The sequence below is a fragment of the Gopherus evgoodei genome, chromosome 8 (assembly GCF_007399415.2).
Source record: "Gopherus evgoodei ecotype Sinaloan lineage chromosome 8, rGopEvg1_v1.p, whole genome shotgun sequence".
NCBI lineage: Eukaryota > Metazoa > Chordata > Testudines > Testudinidae > Gopherus > Gopherus evgoodei.
The window spans coordinates 74,648,841-74,667,105 of record NC_044329.1 but is presented as its reverse complement, the minus strand read 5'-3'; the positions used below and the strand labels follow the sequence as shown (position 1 = coordinate 74,667,105).

Below are 18,265 nucleotides of genomic sequence, written 5' to 3'. Positions count from 1 at the left end.
GATCATCTAATAAAGTTGGTATTTCTCATTGTTTTAGTTGTTTAAACTCTTTACTCTCTGAGATTTTTATTTAATTTAATGTTCCCAGAGGAGAGCCCTGCAAATCTGCAGATACTCACTTTATATCTGCAGATATCTGCATGTGCAGCCCATTTTTGCAGATCATGGATGGATGCTGATCCAAATTTTATATTTAAAGCCCTGCAAATCTGCAGATATCCATGGATTATTTTTGCGGATCACACATCAGATGCGGATACAATTTTTGTATCCGTGTAGGGCTCTGTCTTAGAGATTTCACAGCAACTGAAAATGCATACTATCAAAATTGTCCCTTGTATCTCCACAGTAAAACCTTGTCTGCATACAGTGTTCCTAATGTGGATGCACTTATATTGGTGTAAATGTGCTTATAACAACATCATTTATTCCTGGGAAGTAGAATAAGCTAAACCAGTAGAAGCAAATTTACACCAATATAACTGCATTCAAAGTAGAGGTTATACTGGTATAACTATTGCAGTAAAAAAAATCACCCCCTAAAAATTATACCCATACAAAATCTGTAAGAATTTTATGCCCCTTTTTTTCTTGTTAATTTTGACAGCCTTATCATGTATTGGATTGAGAGTTTTCTTAACTTTTCCCCAGTTGTTTCCTGCTTTATGAGTGGCAAAAGCAACTATAAAAGGTTAATTTATTCTACCATATTGTGCAAATTACAGTCTGGTTTAGTATCCTTAATTTGAGAATTTTATTCAAAACAGACTCCACAGCTGTATAATGTTTGGACATTATTAATCCACACCAATTTTGAAATGATTATCTGTGGTCATCATAAGAATTTTCCTTGTAGGGACCTGAGGTGCCTACAATTAAATATTTGCAGCATTGGGGACTGAGCATTCTCTTTTTGTATATTGAAAGCAATTAGTTTGTTGTCTGTAAACATCTCTTACCCTCATTAATAGCATAGGTACGTTTAGAAATCAAGTTCCTCCTTTGTTGTCCCAACAGGTAATAGCGCCTCATAGTCCACTGAAGTTCTGCTGCAAACTTCCCTTGCCGCAGAAACAAACATACTCTTGAAACATAAGCCAGTTTCCAGACAGTTATAGTAAACAGCTGTTTTAAGCTGTTAGAAGCCCGGCTTCTTTATGATGAGTTTTTGGGGCCTCCGGCCTGGCTGACCTTATTCTCTGCTGCTCTACATTCTTCACACATCTAGTAGGAGTAGGGTGGAATAGGCAATAAGGAAGCACAGTCAAAATATGCGGATAAAGCGGAAATGTAAACAAAGGGAAGTGCTCTTAGTTCTCACTGACTTCAGAGGGGCCGGAGGTGTTCAGCGCCTGGCAGGAGTGGGGCCAAGATCTAGGCACTTTTCCTCATTTCCCCCACCCTCCAAACTTCTCTGCGGACCGGCCTGAACGTGCTCGCTTCCCCACACTGAGGGAGAGTCGGGCCGGGTCTATCGGCTCTCCGAGCTGCTCCTCACAGCTACGTTGCTCTCTAGAAGCCGCAGTCGGGAGGGGGCCCCGCTCACTCTGCAGTTGCCAGGCAGCCAGTGGCATTTCAGCGCTGGCTGCAGCCTGCGCCGCTAGCTCAGAGCCCGGCTGCTGCGCCCTGACTCGCCCCAGCCACGTGTTACCGGCTCCAGCTCCCTCCCTGCAGTGTGCCCGGCCTAGGGAGCCTGTTCCGCCGGGGCCTCGCTGTCTGCGGAGCCCAGCCAATTCCCCATCGTCTCGGCCGCTCTTCTCCTGGGAGGCGCCGCGGCTGCCTGTTGCCCATGGACGGGGACAGGGTGGAGATAGATGGCGGGGTCATGGAGGGGGTGAGTACAAGGAGCGGGCCCTGTGGATCGGCCCGGCCTTCCTGGTGGGATAGCACAGAGCTGGGCTGCCGGGGGCTGCGGGGGGGCCTGGCTCCCGCGGAAGGAGGGTAGAGAGTGCATGGATGGCCGGCTGGGCCCCGGGCTGTGGGGGTGGTCCTAGCGGGCTCCTGGAAACACCCGGGCTGCGCCTTGGGGATTCAGTGTGTGCTGGGGTGGGGTGGATCCTGGCTTGGCTCCCGTCCCTGGCTGGGGATGGAGGTGGAGAAGGGATTGCTTTTAGGGCCTTGATGGGAAAGGGGTGGTGGTTAGCCCGGCTTAGGGCTTGGAGGAGTGGGATGGAGGTAGACCCCTAGCCCAGCCATCCTTGCCCAGTGCTCCGTGGGGCAGCTGACCACCTGACTCCCCCTTGCAGGGTGGCCAGATCTTGCGAGTCTCCACAGCCTTGAGCTGCCTGCTGGGGCTTCCCCTGCGAGTGCGGAGGATCCGAGCTGGGAGGAGCCAGCCTGGCCTCAGGTAAGATTCACGCAGTGACCCAGAGCTGGGAGACTTTCCATTAAAACGTATTGAGAGAAAAACATGCCTAAAGTTGTGAGGGGTGTCAGGCAAGCATCCCACTCAACACACCTGGCATTGGCTGTGTCTACACACATTCTTTGCTCAAAGTCCTTCTGTGTTGCTGTGACACTAATGCAACTTCAGCAGAGGTAGCAGTGGTGGCAGTGCTAATGTAAGTTGGGGCATGGGTGCTTTTTTATCACCACATTGCCTAACCCTATCTATATCAAGAGTTTGAGGGCACAATAATAATAAAAATGCTACCAGATAATAGTATTCTTCTTCACTAGAGCTACATTAGGGCTACTGCAATAGTAAGAGATTTTTAGCAAAAGGCTATTGTGTCAGGAAAGGATCCAAGATTGAACTCCAGAAACTCTGAAGTCCTAACCTGTTCACGTGCTTCATGTAAATATATTATTTTCTGGCGTACACTTTTGGCATCATGTATATAGTTTCTCATGGCAAAAGAGTATTTGAATTTGTTTCACCTAGGAGGACTTCTGTCCCCATGACCCTCCACTTGGGTCTGGCTGCCTGATTCCCTTTCCCATAAGAGATCCCATCAGTTACATCTTGTTATAAAAATATAATCTGACAATATGAGATTTCAAATATGATCAAAATTGTAAAATGTCTTGCTGAAACACTGCAAAATATTCCATCCCTAGCAAGGGAGACTGCAAACATGTCTATAAACAATGTCCCCAAATAGTGAGTCTCCTCATACCAGGGCACAAAGATCTGAATGTTTTTACCTAGACTGTTTAAGGAGCTGATGGTTAATGACTTTTTATGTGGCTGGTGTCAGTACCATGTAGGTTTTACTTAGGACACTTGGCATTAATTTTAGAAACAGAACCTGAAACAACAAAGAGAGGCCATATTTGGTTTTAAAAGATTGTCTGAGGCTATATGCTTTTTTTCCACTGTACAAACTTCACAAATTTTTGTCACACGTGTGTACCTATCGAACTCAATTTAGTACACCTCTACCCCGATATAACGCTGTCCTTGGGAGCCAAAATATCTTACCGTGTTATAGGTGAAACCATATTATATCAAACTTGCTTTGATCCGCTGGAGTGCGCATCCCTGCTCCCCCTCCCCCCCCCCCCGGAGCACTGCTTTACTGCGTTATATCAGGTCGCTTTATATCGGCGTAGAGGTGTAATTGACATTCTTGTCTGTAGGCCTCTTCAGCTCCCTACAAAAACTACTGTCTGTCTTTGATTTGTGACACACTAGTCTAATCACAGTGTCACAGTTACAACGCTATGGCATATAAAAGCCAACAGAGCTAATTATACTTATTACATTATTTTAATTTGAATTACAGTGAACGGAAACTGAACGACTAGCAGTTGTATACACCGCACATTGTTTATATATTTAAGTTGACAGTGTCAATTTGAAACTAGTCAGCTTTACCAAAATCATTTTGGTGAAGTTGACCTTCCCTGCCTTTGAGTACCCTTGCACACTTCAAAAAAAAGTTTTGACCATATTTTCCTATTTTATTTCCCCAATGTTTTTCTCTCCTCTTGTTTTGTGGGAGACCCACACAAATAGGAGAGTGAATGTCTGCACAGCAGGAGCTATCAGGACAGATATTGCAGGAGAACTCTGATCACCCAGCTGTGCACCTGACTCTAAAATGTGCTTGAGTCAAGTGACTGCCCCTGATTCTGTTCCAATCCTCCTCTCTGGCTCCATATAGCGGACTGGAATGGGGAGTTATCACCTTTCCCACTGCATTTTGGCTCAAGCTTTAACAAGTTCTTGTAGGGAAGGCAGGGGATTCCTGCTGCACCCCACCTCAGTCACATCTCTCTATCCTGTCCTGCTCCTGTGGAAGAGAAACAGGATCCCCACTAATTTCATAACACTATTCTGGTTCCTGTGGTTTACAGGTAGCCATGAAACTCTGTGGAAATCAGTTTGAATTTCTACTGTTTTGGTTTGGGCTGAAGCTTGCAATTGTTATACTATTACTAAATATGTAATAGTTCTGTAATCTAATGTGGATGAGTAGGCAGTCTGATGTATGTCTTAATATAGTATTATGACTTGAAGGCCTCAACATCTGTCTGGGCTAGAAATGATTCGAGATTTATGTGATGGGCAGCTGGATGGTGGAGAAATTGGTTCAACAGAAATAACCTTCACTCCTGGGAAGATCAAAGGTGGAACCCACATAGCGGATACCAAAACAGCAGGGTATGTGTGTTGTAATACCTACTATTATATGATGTAATAACTAGTTTTAACTGTTCTTCAGTAGTTTTTAGGTTATGGCAAACATTAGAAAAAACAAGGAAATTCATGCTGAGGACTGACACTATCTCCTTAATCCATGCTATTAGTAATGCAGATGTACAAGGGAAATAAACAATAAACTATGTTAATTTCCCCCTCAAATGAGAGTGTATGCGAAACTTGATTGATCAAAGATGAAACAAAAATCTTAGGGAAAAATCTTTATTTTCTGGCTTGTAAAGAAACATCAGTGACAAAAAGGTACTTGTTAGGATTTTGACAGGGCAGTATATGTTAGAGGAATATCTAATGTCAATTCACTAATGATTATCTTCAGATTGAAATATTCCAATTTATATCATATGTAAAATTCTCTTGAAACTTCACTTGCTGACTGATATTTACTGGTTTAAGTGTATTATGCCTGCATTACCTGTGAGTGTTTTCCAATTCCATTTTAGGAGCGTGTGCCTCCTGTTGCAGGTAGCAATGCCGTGTGTGCTGTTTGCTGCTTCCCCTTCAGAACTTCGTTTAAAAGGTGGGACTAATGCTGAGATGGCTCCACAGATAGACTACACAGTGTTGGTAGGGATCAGCTTCTTTGACTTATTAAATCTTTCAGGTGCAAAAGTAACTTGTGTACTTCTGTATGTTCCTATTGCTGCTTTATAGCATCAGTGGTAACTGTAGAGTGGGGTAGGCAACCGATGGCATGTGTGCTGAAGGCGGCATGCAAGCTGATTTTCAGTGGCACTCACACTGCCCGAGTCCTGGCTTCTTAAACATTTTAAAAACTTTATTTACTTTAATATATAACTAAACTATTGTTGTATATATAGACTTATAGAAAGAGATCTTCTAAAAATGTTAAAATGTATTACTGGCATGCGAAACCTTACATGAGAGTGAACAAATGAAGACTCGGCACACTGCTTCTCAAAGGTTGCCGACCCCTGCTCTACAGTAATCATAACAATTTTTTCTTTTTTTGCTGTTTCAAATGTGAAATAAAATATAATAACCTCCTTTCTATTTAAATGCTAAAATATACAAGTGAAAAATAATATTTGATAGTACAATAGTACAATATTTCCATACTGTATATTTAAAAGGCATCAAATGCCTCACAGAATTTCTTGAAACACAAAGAAGTCTGTCTTGTCTATTTCTCTTTTTATTTTTAGTTGCTAAAGATCATTTGAATTAAAAGTCTCTGTTCTGGAAATGCTGAGCATTAATAGGGAAGGAGGGGAGCAGGTCCTTGAGAGAATCTCTCTTACAAAATGGTCTACAGAATAAAATGTGGAGATCCCGATCTAATTCATTTTTCATGCCGCTGAATATTTTGTATAGTGTATTTTGAGATCTTCACTGTAGACCAATGTGTATATATATATTTCTCTCTGGGGATTGAATGGTAGGGCGGGATGTGTTAAATGCAAAATAGTTCTGCATTTTTAAAGTATGCTTTAAACTCCTCAGGTCTTTAAACCAATAATTGAAAAGTTCAATTTCACCTTTGACTGTGACATAAAAAGGAGGTAAGTTATACTGTCATGGCTTTTGAAATACTTTGTGCTGGGGGCTGGTCTCTAAATGGAATGTGAGTCCTTTATGTTTGAGTGCTTTCCAGCCCCATTTTGTCCACTGAAGACAAAGGAAATTTTTCTTTTGACTTCAGTGGAAGTTGTATCAGACCTGCTAACGGCCTTCAGTTTACCTACCTATGAAAAGAGGATAAGATATATTTACTCATGGTTGTTGAGTGGCTTAATTAATGTTTGTAAATTGCTTTGAGAACATTAAATGACAATGTTATTTAAATGCAAAGTATTATTTTAATTTCTTATATAGTGCTTATCATGCTAGCTGCTTATAGTCTCTATCCCAAAGAGCTTACTGCCTGTTCTTAAACATGGCTCAGCAGATGAGAACAAGAAACAGTAGGGTGTGAGAAAAGAGGAATAAAACATGGACTACGCTAATAAGCAGGATGGATAAAAATTGATGATCAAAAATTGGATTTTTATTTTATTTAAATTAAATACAGGTTTATTTTTAAAAACTATTTAAAATTAAAAAATTAACAACCTATGAGACCCAAATTTATTATAATCTTATTATTTACATTAAATACAAAACCATAATATTAAGTAGTATTTGCTCACTACCACGTTTTAAAGAAAGGCAAACCACTGACCTAGTGGAAGGCACTGGCTAAGCACCTGGAATCATAGTCCATTAAAGTGCTAAATTAGCTTTTGACAACTGTGGCGCCTCTTCTGCAGGTGCAGAGAGAATGTTTTCTTCACTTCAGTTTATTCAGCTAGTTTAGTTCAATGACTATTTCATTCAAAATTAAGAAACCAATTGGGAGCTGAAAAAGCAGGAAAGATTATTTTCTTCTTCCAGTCTATGAATAAAAAACTAGCTGTAAGAGGATGAGATCTACTAGTTCTAAAATCTTGCAGGAGATGGTGACAAGAAACAATCAGTTCAAATCAGTAGCAACATATAATGTTTCATTTGTTTAATAAAATCAGTTACTTTTAAAGCAAAGCCTGTTTTATTAGAAAAAAAGTTTATCAGAAGTTTGTGTATCCACCATGTTTAAGGTAGTTTTATTGAATAAAAAATAAAGGTGTGTTGGGCATTTTTAATTGAATTTGAATTTCCACCCAAATAGAGCTTGACACACAATAATCACAAGTAAAAAAAATAGGTCCTCATCTGGTAAATAAGAATTGCATGATTCGTCATTTTCTGACACAATTAAAAATATAAAAATTAAGAACCTGAACAAATGTATGTTAAGCTGTATAATGCTTAAATAGATAAAATATCCTCCTGATTAGCAAAAAGAAGCACCAAATTTATATAAAGGCCATGTTTAGTTGCAAATATGTTAAAATAATGTTTTAATGAATACCAACTAATAAGAATCATCCTTTCTTTAGGAAAATTAAAATTGATGATTTAAATCAAGGTTTCCTGCTTGCTGATTTAAATAATTATGAAAATCAGTGTTTTTAATCAATCTACCCCAGAGGTCGACAACCTCTGGCACGTGGCTCGCCAGGGTAAGCACCCTGGCGGACCAGGCCAGTTTGTTTACCTGCCGCATCGGCAGGTTCAGCGGACTGCGGCTCCAATTGGCCGCAGTTCGCCATCCCAGACAAATGGGGGCGTCAGGGAGTGGCGTGGGCAAGGGATATGGTGGCCGCAGCTTCCCACCACCCCTATTGGCCTGGGACGGCGAACCACGGCCAGTGGGAGCTGCAGTCAGCCGAACCTGCCAATGCAGCAGGTAAACAAACTGGCCCGGCCCACCAAGGTGCTTGCCCAGCCTGCCAAGGTGCTTACCCTGGCAAGCCGCATGCCAGAGGTTGCCGACCCCTGATCTACTCCGTTAATAAGATTGTGCAATTAATTAGGTTCATTCTATGCATGTTGAGGGTAATGCTATGTTTTTATTTTTTGTACTCATTTCTGTGGTACACATTACAAATTTCTAAGCCACTTCATCCGTCTAAAATAGCATGTTAAGGATAAGACACGTACTAGCAAACAAATATGCTAAATCCATTTTTAGTTTTCTTGCTTATAGGAATAACTTAATTTGTAATGTCATGCACCCCTTTTCTTTCCATTTAACCATATCTGATACCCATTTTTAATAGGGGCTACTACCCCCAAGGTGGTGGTGAAGTGATAATCCGAATGTCACCAGTCAAACAGTTAAGCCCTATAAACTTAACTGAACGTGGCACTGTGACAAAGATACATGGAAGAGCATTTGTTGCTGGAGCCTTGCCCATTAAAGTGAGTGCCTGTAATATTCCTAGAAGTAAGGGGATGTAATTTTATATAGTATAAATAAATACTATACAATTATTCATCTATTAAGCAATCTTTATATGTAGTTCTATAAATTTATTGTATTTTTTTTTCTCCACCTGTAAACCCAGGCAACCATAGTACCATGAATCCAACTGTACAGACTTTCCAAGGAGAGGAAAATTATAACAAATACAAAATTAGAGAATTTCAAAATGAAGTATTATTTTATAGATTATGGTAGCACCCAAAATGGTAGGAGAGAACATTGTCCTTGTTCTAACCATTTGGAAGCCCTTGGCAGAGATTCAAAATTGGATACCTTTCTAAAAGATAGGTTTTGCTCAACCAGAAGTGATGGCTTTGATGCAGAAATCTCTGGTTGAAATTGTCTGACCTGTATTATACAGGAGGTCAGGCTAAATGAACCTAAAGGCCTTTCTGGCCTTGAAATCTTAAGAACCAATGAAAATGTGGTATGAGCTTTCCAAATACTGAGGTATTTAGAATCTCTATCCCAAAGAGCTTGTGACTGTGACCTAAAATAGCTCTCTGCTACATAAAATGTTGTGATTTTTAAGATCGGATATCTCAAGCTTTATCAGGGCTAGATATAAAATCCTTATCTTGTAGAATGGGGGGGAATCCTGAATTTCTATTGGTATTTAAGCTCCTATGTACAGCTTTAAAATCTGTCATTGGTCCAGGACTGAATATTACCTACACTTTGTAGGAAAACTGCACACTAAGGGGAAGGAAGATAAGTTAGATGTCATCGTACAGTTTTTAGTAGTGTACAATAATACATGAGGTACATTCATTTTAAAATCTAGTCTCCTTTATAGCTTGGAATAACATTCAAATATGCATTCATATGATTAAGTGTGTAGGGAAAATGTTAGATCAGACATTTATTTTAACTACTGTACCCGGTTCTTTTTTGTTTTATCATGCTAGCTAGCAAAAGACATGGCATCAGCAGCAGTGAGATGCATCAGAAAAGAAATCGGGGATCTTTACGTTAATATTCAGCCTGTTCGAGAACCTGATAATCAAGCCTTTGGAACTGGAAGTGGAATAATGTGAGATAAGATACAAACCTCCTATTTACTTATTTTACTGTATTATTAGCTGAGAATATAGTAATGATTCTTCTGTGACTGAGAGAGGTAGCAAACAAAAGAAAGCAATACTCCTTTTCTTCTTATTAAGAATATTTATTAGGGCACTTTATAATAAGCCAAGAAATTTATATTTTTATTTCATCTTTGGCAGGAGAGGTTGGTGTGTGTAAATCTTTGTTAAGAATTTGTCAGGAGTTTGAATTAAATACATGTTAACAAAAACAAACTAAAACTTTGTTTTTAAGCATCTGACTAAAGCTTGAGCAGTTGAGAGAGGGAGAGATTTTTAGTTTTTTAATGTTATAATCTCAGTAGTTCTCGAGCCATTCATGGAGTTCTCTAGCAAAACCAGAGTACTCAGGACCTGGTATTTCTCATTTAAAAGCAGGAGACATTTTGTGTGTTTGGCGTAAATGCATATCTGTTTCATATCACAGAGATGCAAAAAAGGGAACAAATGTTATCTCCTTTGCAGATCACTTATTTTTTTTTTAAAGGAATTGAAATACAAAAAACTATATTGAAGCCACATTTAACATACATATTTAAAGACAACACATTTATAATATAGTTACGAGTTAGGTCACTAACTAGGCCTAAATACATACAGTATGTGCAGTGTGGGTAATTTTTTACTATGAGGGTATTACATCTGGCTTCTCTAGCTTTTTAATATATATAAAATATATATAACCTTCCATGCAGAATTTCTGTATTTTCTATCCACATGACTGTGCTTTTCTGACATGACACCTCTTCCAGCCTGGTATCCTCTAGCGTTACGTCAGGGTTGTCAGTTGGTGCTTACTCAGAGGAGTACCATCTGCTGAGTGAGCAATGAACCTCTTCCCCACCTGTGTATTTTTCTTGGACATTCCCATCCAGTTAGTGTGATCAGCTCTAGACAGAGCCGGCCTTAGGATTTATGGTGCCCTAGGCGAGATTGTTAAACTGGTGCCCCTGTGCCTGATCTGCTCTTAGCAACACAAACATAAGCTTATAGTATTGGAAAACTTGCCACATTCACATTATTAAAACCAGTTTAACTTAATTAAGCACACTGTAATGCTGATGGACTAGCACTAAAGAAGCAGCACTATAGAAAAAATTCTGATATGACAGAATGATGCAAATAATATTTTTTTAATTTATCAAAATTTTATTGGAAATTTATATGAAGAGGTATTGAAACAAGATTTGTTTTAATTAAAAGCAATCTTTCTGGCTTTTTTGGCTGCAAAATCAGTAATAATGTCATCGTATGACAAAGACAAAGTCGTATCTTGTTCAGTTGCAAGAATAGCAAGACCAGTCAAGCGTTCCTGACTCATTGTAGAGTGGAGATAGTTTTTAATGGCTTTAGTTTTGAGAAAACTCGTTCTCCTGATGCTTCTGTTACAGGAATTGTCAGTAGAATACGAGTGGCAATGTACACGTTAGGATATATGTCAACAAGTTTGCGGGTATGAATAAACTGTACAATGTCCATCACCGATTTTGCATGTGGCAACATTGATGACAGTGTACTCAATTCTTCGTACAGTTCAAGTCCATTTAAATCAAAACTATCACCGTGCTTCAGGAGGCTCTCTAGATTCTTGCACTTTGTCATTAGTTGCTCTTGTTTTCCTATTTTGTTGAATTTAGTTATGTCATAGAAAAATCCAAACTGTTCATGGTGTACTTGTAAGGTATTAAACCTTTCATCAACAGCAGATACTGCTTTATCCATCACAACATGAAAAAATTCAACCTCAAATTTCTTTTCGGGATCGTCTATGGGCATGATCTGCTGTACAGATTCTTCACAAAGAAGTGTCCCTGGCCTTTTTAACTCATATTAACTATGTATTTACTTTATGAAAGTTGGAGAAAACATTGTGAAAACATAAAACATTGGCTGCCCAACTTCTGGGCTGGCAAAAGTTATACTGACTCACAGGGAAAAAAAAAAGCAGGAGAATCTTAGTACAACATATGGTCACTCTATACCAGGGGTCGGCAACCTTTCAGAAGTGGTGTGCCAAGTTCACTGTAATTTAAGGTTTCTCGTGCCAGTGATACATTTTAATGTTTGTATAAGGTTTCTCTCTATGTCTATATTATATAAATAAACTATTGTTATTATCTGAGGTCTTGGCCACCGGTCCTGCTCAGGCCACTGCCAGCTGAGTAAATGAAACCCCAAACTGGCAGCGGGCTGGTGGCTGAAACCCTAGACAAGGATCCCAGGCCCTGCTCAGCTCGCTGCTGGTCTGGGGTTCTGACCACCAACTCCTGCCAGCCAGGATCCCGGCCGCCAACCCCCCCTCAGCCCGCTACCAGCCTGGGATTCTGCTCACCCAGGCTGGCAGGAGGCAGAGTGGGGCTGGCGGCTGAGCTCCTGACTGGCAAGGGACCGGCAGCCGGAACCCCGGAGTAGCAGTAGGCTGAGTGCTGCTGGCATCCCAGACTGGCAGCAGACTGAGCCACTCAACCCCCCACTGGCCCTGCTCAGCCCGCCACCAGCCCGCTCAGCCCACCACCAGCCAACTCAGCCCGCTGCCGGCTGAGTGAATGGAACCCCAGGCTGACAGCAGGTTGAGTGGTTCAACTGGCCTGCTAAGCCCACTGCCAGCCTGGGATTCCTTGGGAGTCCCCAGGCCAGCAGCAGGTGCTGAGTGGGGCCGATGGCTGGTATCCCAGCTGGCAATAGGGCAGCAGCCGGAACCCCCGAGCAGTGATGGGCTGAGCCGCTCAGCCTGCTGCTGCATACCATCAAAAATCAGCTCACCTGCCACCTTTGACAGGTGTGCCGTAGGTTGCCGAACCCTGCTTTATACGCTAGTAAGGAGATGAGCATATTACAGTTGTTGGAGGGCTCTTATCAGGAGTAACAAGGTATAGGAAAGTTAGTCAACATTTTTTGTTTCTCTGATGAAAACTGACCCACTCCCTGTCTCAAACCAAACCTGTCACTAATAATTGTCAACAACTTAATTTTCTGGTTTTGGCTAAGATATTGATTTAAAAAAAAAACATTGAAATTGGATTCAGGATTGTTAGCAAGAATTTTTGGCAAACAAAGTTGTTAAATGACAATCTAAATGGCAACACAGTACTGCTTTCATGCTTGGCTCACCCCCCAGCCTGCTGGTCCAATAGCTGCAGTAGAGGAGGAGATAGGTGGAAAACTCCAGGACCCCAAAATCCACCTCTTGGGGTGCAGAGTGGCAACAGCAGCAGCAAACCCTCAGGTCCAATCACACGCCAATGGGCACCGCTGCCAGCCCAACAGACCATGGTGAAGTTAGCACAGCATCTGATCTCAGGGACGGGGCATCCATGGAGCCACAGCAGCTCATCCTGCCCTGTGCAGCTCCCCCCAGATGAGATGGATCGCTGGCAGCTGCCAGCCCGGGGGAGAGGCGCTCCCCAGCTAGGGTGATAGATCCAGATGTCCTGATTTTATAGGGCCAGTCCCAATATTTGGGGCTTTGTCTTATATAGGCACCAATTACCCCCACCTAGAGTGACCAGACAGAAAGTGTGTAAAATCAGGACAGGGATGGGTGGGAGTGGGGGGGTAAAAGGAGCATATATAAGAAAAAGACCCCAAAATTGGGACTGTCCCTATAAAATAGGGATATCTGCTCACCCTACTCCAATCCCCTATCCTGATTTTTCACACATCTGGCTAACCCAGCCAAGCCCTGTGTGACATTCCAATTCTGGCTGCCTGCCGAGGAAGTGAGTTACTTTCACTTTCATTCCTCAGCAGGCAGGCAGCCAGCCTCCCCTCCCCCCACCTACCCCCAGCACCTCACCCAACCCAGCCCTGACGGAGGGGAGGGAGGAGAGAGAGAGGGGTGCTCCTGGGGAGGAGGGAGAAAGGAGGGGGTGCTCCGTGGGGCGGGAGGGAGAAGAATGGATGTTATGGGGGACAACAAAGGATACTGGTTCCAGAGCCACAGAACCTGCCTCACCTAACCTCAGCCGGGTGGAAAAGAGTCACACTGACAGGTGAGCTCCTTTCGCAACCCTACTCCCTCCCCTTCCCAGAGACCCCAGCAGCCAATCCCATTCCTCAGACTGTGCTGCATTCGGCTTTCTCTAGGACCCAGCAGCCCTGCTTCTACACTGTCTGGGCTGCCTGTAGAGTGGTGCCCCCAGGCAGAGTGAGGCCCTACGCAGCTGCCTATTCTGCCTATGCCTAAGGACCGCCCTGGCTCTAGAAGTCAAAGTGTATGTTTCTATTGACTTTAACAGGAATTGATTTGGGACTCAAGTACTGATCATCCCAACCATTCTTATCTTGATATCATAACTCAGCGTGCTGTGGTTGCAGATAAATGTCTAATTGTTATCTGGTAATTTACTTAATTGTTCTGTTTAGTATTGTTGCAGAAACTTCAACAGGTTGTCTGTTTGCTGGATCATCACTTGGTAAAAGAGGTGAGAATTGTGTAAAGGTATATCATGTTTTGTGCATATAGTTTCCTACTGGATATTAAATCCATATTGTTAGTAACCAGGGGCAACAGACATTCACGGATTTTAGTTTTACTTTATAGAATCTTAAACTTTCATTTAAAAAAATATATCTTTACATCCATGTTTTTTCTGCAGCATGGTGAATCAATCAACAAAGTTGTGAACTTATTCACTTATTTTAATGGATTGTTAGAGATCACTGATTTGGGAAGACTTCTAAATTATTAAAACATACGCACTGCACCCCATTCATTGATATAGGATTTGTCCTGTACTATATAAAACAGAATATATATGTTAAAGGTGTAGGAGTGAATTTGATTTAATTGGTATCTTGTTTGGCTAACGCTGCTTCTCAAAGTGTAAGGATGCCTAGACTCTTCCCAATGCTGAGGAAGCAGGTACCATATTTCTCCAGATGCACCAGTGGGATGATAGATCACAGTACTCAAAGAGTGACAAGTGAACATTTGAGACAAGAGTGTGGCAATAAAGGTGTACTTAACTGCCTTCTGTTTCCTGTTTTTCACATTCTACAGTGAATTAATATTAATAAATGTTCTGGAGCTTCTTAATCCTCCTGAACTCTCTCCCTAGGTAAGGAATTCTGACAGGGTTGGAATTGAAGCTGCAGAGATGCTGCTTGGAAATCTTAGGCATGGGGGAGCAGTGGATGACTATCTGCAAGACCAGGTAAGAGTCCCATACATTGACTTTAAGATGAAGTTAGGGTAGCAAGTGGGTTTGACTGTGTATTGAATGTACATCAAGAGAGGAAAAAAAGTCTTAAATTTCAGAGTTAAAATTGCATTTCCACAGCAAGCCCCAGATTTACATTCAAATAGCCACTACAGCCATAACTTTAGGAGGTGTTCAGGGGTCTTCCAAATCCAGTCACCCTGAAGTTATAGGGGAGGGGCTAGTAAACAGCCTTTTCCGGTTCCACCCCTTAGTGTTAGAAAGCTCATGGAGGGGACCTCGCAGCATGAGTAGAAATAGCAACCTACCACGATAAGCCAAAATGGACTTTTTAGGAAGTTTAAACAAGCCACTTAAGCCCTTGGGGAAACACATATGACACCTGGAAAGGCTCCTGAGGGCCCCAAGGAGAAGTATCAACTAGCCTCCTACGACTCACTTGATGTTTCCTCTTCCTGCAGACCTCAATAAATCCAGAGGAAGAGGGTAGGAATTCCCTTCCCCCCACATCCACTCTCTCTAGGTCCCCCCCACTACAATAACAGATCTAAGGTCTGCAAGAGCAGAGCTGTCTTCCCAAGTGCCTCAGGAGGTGACTAGGTGAGAGCAAGGGAGAACATACTGAGGGAACATTCTTCTCCGTCTTGCTTACCTGGCTCCATGCAGGAGACCTGGGGAATGAAGAACCTTTCAGCTTTCTCCAGCTACACTACATTTAGCGCCAGGCCAGGGTGCAACAATCAGCGTGCCAGAGTGGCATTTCTAATTCAAGTCAACTACTACATATGTGGTGAATACCTCTTTGAGTGTGTCATCATTCAGAAACCTCATTCTCAATGTCCTGTTCAGCCCCAGGTGTAACCTAGCAATCTGAAGTCAGATGTGATTTTTTTTTTTTTTGGTGTGGATTTTAGCAAGGGGGCTAGAATCAAGATTGCAGCCATGTAACCATTATAAACTTAACTCGGGAATGGCTGTTACCACTCTATAATATACCTTGAAGAAGCAGACCTACTTGCTTTCAGTTCACTTGTGTGCTGCTCTGACACTTTCATGTAGCAGTGTTATGGAGCTGTAGTAATGGTTTAAAGACTAATTCTATTTTTTTTCTTCTTAAGCTGATCATTTTCATGGCATTAGCGAATGGGGTATCTAGAGTGAAGAGTGGACCAATCACGCTTCATACTCAAACAGCCATACATTTTGCAGAACAGCTAACAAAGGTGAGTCCAGAGCATGGAGAATAGTGCTATCAATGGGCATTCATCCTGTGGCTTAGGCTTAGCGTGTAGCAAGCCAGAGCATGAATCTACAGCACACTAAGGCCAGGACTACACTACAGACTTACACGGATACAACTATGTTGCTCAGGGGTGTTAAAAATCCACAGTCCCATAGCAATGTTATACCAACCTAACATCCTGTGTGGACAGTGCTGTGTCAACAGGAAGCCTTCTCCAGTTGACATAGCTACTGCCTCTCATGGAGGTGGAATACCTACATGCTGACAGGAGAAGCCCTCCCATCACTGTAGGTAGCATCTTCACTGAAGCATTACAGCAATGCCGCTGCACCATTTAAGTATAGACCTGCCCAGGGTCACTGGGTGGACCCCTGCTAGCAGCCAGAACTGTACATTAACTCCCTGGTTTGCCATGCACTAAATCTCTGTGTAGACAAGCCCTTAATAAGTATACTTTTTGTAGCAAGCCCTTAATAAGTATACTTTTGTAGTGTCTTCCTCTGATGGCTTCTTTGTGGTGTATGTGAAATGAGTTTGGTGTTGGGACACAGATGATCCGAACACTGCAGTTCTTACTAATTACTGGCAAAACCCCCTGAAAATAAAGAATAGTGTGTTTAGAGTTCAATTTTAAATTCCTTGGCATTGGTTAGATGCTTTCACAACCTTAATTAAAAATATTTTCAGCGGAATTAATTATATATACATGTACATCTGTTTGACTAAATAGAATACTATTAGAAATCTAGTACTCTGGGGCTGATCTAACTACATTATAAGTTTTCTAATACTTTGTCCTCATTGTTGCAGGCTACATTTACTGTGACAAAATCAGAAGATGAAGATTCCACTAAAGATACCTACTTTATTGAGTGCCAAGGAATGGGGATGATAAACTCAAGCTTGTAGTCTTTCTTGAAAGAAAAAACACCTCTGATGTATTGCACTACATTTCAGTTGACATGCTACACAGTGGGGAACAGGAGTTACTTTATCATAAAGAATTGGTTTGATTTGAATTCAGAGATGATGTAGTGATTTCGTGGTATGCTGAGAATACTTCCTGTCCTTCCTTTGGCTGTTAACAGCAAAATGAAATAGCAAATGGAATAAAATGCAAGTGTTCAGGAGAGCTGAAATTAGAATTGAGAAGCTTTAAGGATATGAGTGCACGAGAGTTAATAACTACCATTACAACTTTTAAAAGTTACTTAAATGACACAACTATTCCCCTTAAAGCATGTAGGTTTATCATGTGGGATCCTTTACATATTTATGTTCCAAATAATTCATTTCTGTTTATCTATCAACTTTTGTCTCGAAAGTATTCTGTTTCTGTAGTCATTTTGCTGAAATGGATATGGAAAAAATAAAGCAATTTTCAGTGTACTTTAATTGGATATTTTTTGCTAATGATCTCTCCAGCAGTTTGTTAAAGTGAGGTAGATTCATTAGCTGTGAGTTAAGCTGTTTGCAAACACCATCAGGAACTTCTTTTCAGTTATCCAGGAAAGACCGTAGACACTCTGCTTTAAAGTCATCATCTTTTTTGCATTAAGGGGTCAGCTCTACAAGTCTTCTGTGCCTTAACCTGTCTTTGTTTATAACTTTGTCTACACTTGCAGCGACGTGTAGGGTGTGTGTAACTATATGCCACAGTGAAAGATAGGCTGCATCTACACTCTCGGGGGTGTAGCTACACACAGCATTGAAAGGCTCTGGTAGCAGAGAGGGCTCCGGCTGGGGGTGCAGGGGTACGGGTGGGTATGAGGTGCTTTGGGTAGGAGGGTGGTCTGGGCTGGGACTGATGGGTTTGGAGGGCAGGATTGGGATCAGGGCTGGCACAGGGGGTTGGGGCATGGGGAGAGGCTCAGGAGTGCTGATTTGGGATGGCGCTTACCTCAAGTGGCTCCCGGAAGCAGTGGCATATCCTTTCTATGGCTCCTATGCAGAAGCACAGCCAGGTAACTCTGCACACCCCCATCTGCAAGAACCACCCCTGCAGCTCCCATTGGCTGCGGTTCCCCACCAATGGAGGTTGCACTTGGGGCAGGGACAATGTGCAGAGCGGAGCCCCCTGGCTGCCCCTACGTGTAGGAGTTGGAACAGGGCCATCCCACTGCTTCCAGGAGCTGTGTGAAGCAGCCCCCAACCCTGCTCCCCGGCTGGAGCGCTGGAGTGGGGCCATGCTGCTGCATCTAGGAGCTGTGTGGAGCAGCCCCTGACCATGCTTCCTGGCGG

The 18,265-nt window shown here is 42.2% G+C and overlaps 1 protein-coding gene across 1 annotated transcript; it reads left to right on the top strand.

Moving 5' to 3' along the window:
* The first annotated feature begins 313 nt into the window (after positions 1–313).
* On the top strand, positions 314–17,413 carry RTCA (RNA 3'-terminal phosphate cyclase). Its single transcript, XM_030572096.1, has 11 exons — positions 314–1,834; positions 2,247–2,347; positions 4,466–4,609; positions 5,110–5,233; positions 6,131–6,189; positions 8,329–8,470; positions 9,443–9,567; positions 13,985–14,054; positions 14,680–14,775; positions 15,900–16,004; positions 16,835–17,413. The coding sequence occupies exons 1-11, from the start codon at positions 1,790–1,792 to the stop codon at positions 16,931–16,933; spliced, it is 1,110 nt and encodes a 369-aa protein (XP_030427956.1). The 5' UTR covers positions 314–1,789; the 3' UTR covers positions 16,934–17,413.
* Positions 17,414–18,265: the final 852 nt, after the last annotated feature.